Source organism: Pygoscelis adeliae, unplaced genomic scaffold, assembly GCF_000699105.1.
Source record: "Pygoscelis adeliae isolate BGI_AS28 unplaced genomic scaffold, ASM69910v1 Scaffold487, whole genome shotgun sequence".
NCBI lineage: Eukaryota > Metazoa > Chordata > Aves > Sphenisciformes > Spheniscidae > Pygoscelis > Pygoscelis adeliae.
In genome coordinates, this window is record NW_008825078.1 from 24,580 (window position 1) to 30,736 (window position 6,157).

At 41.6% G+C, this 6,157-nt stretch overlaps 1 protein-coding gene across 1 annotated transcript in view; it reads right to left on the bottom strand.

The window, feature by feature from the left end:
* GPN1 (GPN-loop GTPase 1) overlaps nucleotides 1-6,157 on the bottom strand; it is a 21,144-nt gene that overhangs the window by 14,006 nt on the left and 981 nt on the right. Inside the window, exons 2-8 of the mRNA XM_009326905.1 lie at nucleotides 6,133-6,153; nucleotides 5,944-6,037; nucleotides 4,826-4,865; nucleotides 3,255-3,321; nucleotides 2,477-2,514; nucleotides 1,857-1,935; nucleotides 1,662-1,756 (exon numbers count right to left, since the gene is read on the bottom strand). Of these exons, the coding sequence (XP_009325180.1) occupies nucleotides 1,662-1,756; nucleotides 1,857-1,935; nucleotides 2,477-2,514; nucleotides 3,255-3,321; nucleotides 4,826-4,865; nucleotides 5,944-6,037; nucleotides 6,133-6,153 (434 nt within the window). The remainder of the gene's footprint in view (nucleotides 1-1,661; nucleotides 1,757-1,856; nucleotides 1,936-2,476; nucleotides 2,515-3,254; nucleotides 3,322-4,825; nucleotides 4,866-5,943; nucleotides 6,038-6,132; nucleotides 6,154-6,157) is intronic.

Here is a 6,157-nt window from a genome sequence, read left to right on the forward strand (position 1 = left end):
GACCCCCACCTCGCTACAACCTCCTTTCAGGTAGTTGTAGAGAGCGATGAGGTCTCCCCTCAGCCTCCTTTTCTCCAGGCTAAACACCCCAAGCCCCCTCAGCCGCTCCTCATAAGACTTGTTCTCCAGACCCCTCACCAGCCTCGTTGCCCTTCTCTGGACACGCTCCAACACCTCCACGTCCTTCTTGTAGTGAGGGGCCCAAAACTGAACACAGTATTCGAGGTGCAGCCTCACCAGGGCCAAGTACAGGGGCACGATCGCTTCCCTAGTCCTGCTGCCCACACTAGTTCTGATACAGGCCAGGATGCCATTGGCTTTCTTGGCCGCCTGGGCACACTGCCGGCTCATGTTCAGCCGGCTGTCGACCAACACCCCCAGGTCCTTTTCCGCCGGGCAGCTTTCCAGCCACTCTTCCCCAAGCCTGTAGCGCTGCGTGGGGTTGTTGTGGCCAAAGTGCAGGACCTGGCACTTAGCCTTGTTGAATCTCATACAGTTGGCCTCGGCCCATCGATCCAGCCTGCCCAGGTCCCTCTGCAGGGACCTACCTTCCTACCCTCGAGCAGATCAACACTCCCGCCCAACTTGGTGTCGTCTGCAAATAAATCAAGAACTCCATGCTATGCTGAGCTCCAAACAAATCTTGAAGAATCACCAAAAGTATCAATAATATTAAAAAAATGGAATAAACTATTATGTGTTTACAAGAAGGAGCTTAAACTAGGCTATCTTGATACATCTTAGATAAATGATTTTATAAGCAACAGGCAATGTGTTAGATCTGACATAACTAGCCTTCATCACACTAAGGTCTCATGGCTTATTTAATGCTTTTAGTGGGAGTTTTGACCCAATGACCTCCAGATGTCCATTGGCACCTATATTATTTTGCTTATCCTATGGGAAAACCACTAAGACAGAGAGTAACCGAAGCAGCAAGTTAAGTGGATATGAGGCATCAATGTGAGCTTACAGCCCAGAAAGCCAATCGTATCCTGGGCAGCATCAAAACAAGCATGGCCAGGAGGTTGAGGGAGGGAATTCTCCCTTTTTACTCTGCTTTTACAGTACTCCGTCTGGAGCACTGCGTCCAGCTCTGGGGCTCACGGTACAAGAAAGACATGGACCTGTTAGAGTGGGTCTAGAGGAAGGCCACAAAAATGATCAGAGAGCTGGAATGCCTCTCCTGCGAAGAAAGGCTGAGAGAGTTGGGGTTGTTCAGCCTGGAGAAGGGAAGGCTCTGGGGAAACCTTACTGCGGCTTTTCAGTATATAAAGGGGGCTTATAAGAGAGACAGAGAGAGACTTTTTGATAGGGCCTGTAGCGACAGGACAAGGAGCGACGGTTTTAAACTGAAAGAGGGTAGGTTTATATTGGACATAAGGAAGAAATTTTTTATGATGACGGTGGCAAGACATTGGAGCAGGTTGCCCAGAGAAGCTGTGGATGCCCCATCCCTGGAAGTGTTCAAAGTCTAGTTGGATGGGGCTTTGAGCACCCTGATCTAGCGAAAGATGTCCATGCCCCTGGCAAGGGAGGTTAGACTAGATGGTCTTTAAAGGTCCCTTCCAACCCAAACCATTCTGTGATTCCCCTCCAAAATAAGTATCAAAGAGACACAGCAATCAAAGCAGATGGACTGCATTTTCAGCTTTTCTTACCTGCAGGCATACAGCATGTTGGACATAAAGGTGATAGGGTTAGTACTGCGAGAGGTGTCCATCACATAAACAACAACTGAAGGAAAAGAGGAAGCCTGGAAACACAAAGTAAGATATTTTAATTAGAAGTACATGCTGTTCAACAGCCACTTCTTTCACACAGCCTCACTGTCAAGTCATGTAGAAAACACTTACCAAGGCCTCAGTTATGATGGTTCCTGATGCTGACCAGGTAAATACCTCAATTTGCCCTGGTGTGTCAATAATAACATACCTGTTAAGAAGTCACCCCCAATAAACAATAAGGGAATATTAGTTAAGCACAAGGTCCTGTTCTGACTAGATTACCACAAGCACATAATGGCAAATCACATGATTATTCTGTTACAGATCAGAAAAGCTTCTCCCAAACAGTGACGATTTATAGGCATGCCTGAAAATTTCCTGTGTGAATTTTGTAACTAAGAAGCACGTACTCTCTTCAGATTCTATTAAAGTTGAAGGCATCAATTTGACAGACACTTAGTACTGCAAACTCTTCAGAAGAAGAATTAATTGTTGCCTATTTGAACAGTGCTTGAGAAAAAATGACAGTCTAATGGAAGACAAGAAAAGCAGAATTGGAATCAGCCGACATTTCTTCGATGTATCCAAAGAAAGTCTAGTTTATCTGTTCTAATTCTATGCCATTTTCCACATAAAATTTATACCAAGGCTGAAAAACAACTAGAAAACATGCAGAGAACCTTTTTAGGATTTCACATGGTTTTCCCACACTGATCCCAGAAAAGCAGAACCTGGTAGAATGTACTCACTTGGATGCATTTTGTCTTTTTTCAATAAACTTCATCACCTGTTTGAAAAAGGAGTATACTTTGTATTTAGACTCACAACAGGAACCTTTCATAATCATTTCATAACAGAAACTACATTAACTTGCACAGCTGCCTGTATGTATCAAAAAAGATTAACGTCTCTAAGCTTTTTAATGTGTGAAAATGCCCTACGAAGGAAGGGTGGAAAATGCTCAGACACTGCATAGGTCAAAGACAGCCTTGAATTTGTCTGTGTTCTAGTACCTGGCTAAAGAAATGGCATAACAAATGCAGTTGTTTCCTACCTTTTCACTAAGAGATAGTGCACTGTCTCAATATCTTACATAAGTTCCCACCCCAGGGCTGATTTAGCATTATGAGTTAAGACAGCAGTCAATTATCAAATAACCCTACAAAAACTTAACCCGTTTCCAGAAGTGAGCTTCCTTATTTCAAAATCAGAGCATTCATATGAAAGATTTTATAGTGAACATAGTGCAACAGGACAGTTATTTACAAAGACTAAAGAATGTTCTGTACACATGGCTTCTAAATTTTACTTTTAAAAAAGCTGAAAAACTGAAATATCTCAAATGAAAGCTAATGCACTTTGGCTGCTTTGTAAAATACATGGTTCTGTACGGAGAATACTCTAAGTCCAAAGAAATATTAGGAGGCTAACCAAACAGTGCTCTCTGCGACTCCAAATACACAAAAAACCACACAGTCTCCCAGTACAGTATTTGTAGCACAGTATCACATAGGAACAACCTTGTACCTGATCAAATCTTGTAGCAAAGAGATTGAGAGAGGTCACTATTCCACCATTTGGGCCCAGCCCATATCTAGACGCTTCATTTAGGAAAGCAGATGATTATGCAGACCTCAGAGGGCTTCTTTTTCAATTCTGATAGTAGTTGGTCATGTACAATGCACATTGGATACCCTGCAGCAAAAAATACCCCTAATACACAATTAAGTCTTCTAAGTGATGCAGTAGCATAACAAATACAAAGTGGTCTCTCTCTTGCCCAAATACGTGAGATTGACAAAAGGAAAAGCGGCTATGCTGTGGCTTTGCCTTGCCATTATTCAAGCATTACCATTCTGGACAAAGAGAAAATATACGTATGTGTATACATCAAAGCCATCTTTGTCTTTCCAACAAGATTTACAACACAGCCAGTAACTCAGAATTTAACAATGCCCTGAATGCACTTAATGTTAAGAATTTATACTTCAAAAGTTAATTAAAAAATTTCTTGCACAAATAAATTTTTAGCAGAATTTAAATTATAATGGGAATGAATGTTGTAAAGATACTCAAAGTGTCAGCTTAAAGATGAAGATTTCAAAATCCTTTTTCATACATACAGATCTGTATACTAATGTTCAAAGAAACAAAGAATCTTTTTTTTTTTCTTAACTGCATAAGAACCAGCACTGATTCATAAGTACATACTGTCTGCTAGAGCCACTACTCTCAATACCCAAACACAAGGCCGGACACCCTCCTTAAGCACTATTTAATGAGATACTTCAACTCCAGTACAGTAAAGCAACTAATGCACCTACATACCAAACTGAAACTTATACTTGGATGTTTTGCTGGTAACTCCAAATCAAACAATAGCCAAAATCAAGAACCCTATCCCCCACCATCTTTCTTCTTGTCTAAAATATTAAATTTAAGAATCACACTAGCAAGTCAAATCCGAACACTGTATATTATCTCCATCTGCACAAGCTATTACTTAGGAGACAAAGGACCTCCACACCCCTCTGGAAGTGCAGTCATTTTAGTGTCATGTTACTGAACTACAGTCACCAAACTACTGTGCAGCAAGAGCCAACAGTCCAATGTCTTTGAGATTCAGAAAGACAACAGTGCTTTGATTATGGTCAAACAATGTGGAAAAAGTTTTCTCCACCTACTACAGGCAAATAGGAATTTGCATATTTGTTTATAATAAATAAAATTAGACTTGTTAAAACATGGGGAAAAGGCTGCTGGCTTCCACAAAGAAAGATACAAGCTCTTTGAAAGAACAACAGGGAAAAAAAAAACATGTGGGCAGAGTGCCTATTATTTGTAAAAACTTACTATTAGGCAGAATCACTTTTAGCACAGGAGAAAATGACCTAAGGAGTATCAAATCTTGTAAAACATACGTTTCTAACCCCACGTGCAAGAAGTACATAGTCAAAGAACTTATCTTCACGCAACATTCTGCATTACTGCAATCCCCAATACCTCCTGCCCCCTTCCATCGTAGTGTGCAGAAGTGACAGACTATTTTCACAAAATCTGAGATTTCAAGTATCATTATTTAGACAAAAAAAGGATACTGTTTCATGACTTCTTTGTACTTCACAGTGTCCCTGATATCTAGAAGAGAAAGACATATAGTTGTAGGACATCACTTCTAAAATATCCTTCTTCATCAATATGCCAAGAGGTGGAAGCCCTTCTTTTTCTAGCAAGTCTCCTTTTGTCTCAGTAATAGATCTAGCACTAACAGGAAAAATCTCCCAGGTAGAATACATAAAATCTAACAGATTTTCTATGCTCTCAACATACATATGAAACCCAATGTAATTCACGTGAAACACCACCAATTTAGGTATTTAGCAGTAACCGCTTCAGCTGAATTTTATTCTCAGCTGATCAACATCAGTTAACAAAGTATACATATCTAACTGTATTATTAGAGATCCAGCACTGGAACAGATACTCTAGTTATTCATCTGACATCAATAAAACAACTTTGGTATCCACACTGCCTTTCTTATCCTCTGGAGAGGCAGGCTGACAAACTTTCTAAAGTTTAACAGACAGGACCCTTACAAACCTAATGATTAGTAAGCCCTTTGGAACGGCTAAATATAAGGTCTGTTTTGTTGTTAAGGTATTTTCTCTAAAATTCATGTGCTTTAAAGTGCTTTAAAGAAGTTATTTGGTAGCACATATGGCTACCACCGTGCTGGATGTAGGGAACCAGATCGAATCTGCTAATATGTTCATTGCTGACAAAGAAAAAAAAAAAAGGCACGAACCCAAACACATCAAACCACACCAGATGATGTAAAAAAATGTACAAAACGCAATGGAAGAATGCCTTTGGTCCTAAAAATTCACATATTAAAGAGTGGTAGGAGAAAGAAGTTAAATTAAAAAAAAAAACAAACCAAACCTTAAAAGTCCTTCTTGTGTTAGGCCTTGGAATCTCTTAAAGATAATATAATCAACCTAGTCAAATACCTCACATACCCCGCCCCCTCCCCTTCCGCGAAACATATGAAAAGCAGTATACCAAAAATGGTTTTATTTATTTATAGCAAAACATACTTGCTTTCTTCTGGCGGACTCCACAAACACGTCACACCTCTGATCCAGGACCACCCCCTTCGTCACACCGCCCATCACCCGCCACGGCCCAGGGCTAAGCCAGGGCGAAAGGACTCACCGATGTTGGCGGGGAAGGGCAGGTCGTGCACGGCGGGGTCCAGGTTGATCACGTACGGGGGACACCGTTGCCCATGCAGGTGGGCCGCGAGACGCTAAGGGGACACGAGGAGGCGTCAGGCCCCGCTGGACATGGGGGTAGCGCTGAGGGAAACCAGCAGCTCCCCACAGCCCCCCAGCCGCCCCTCACCTGCACGAATGTGGTTTTCCCGGAG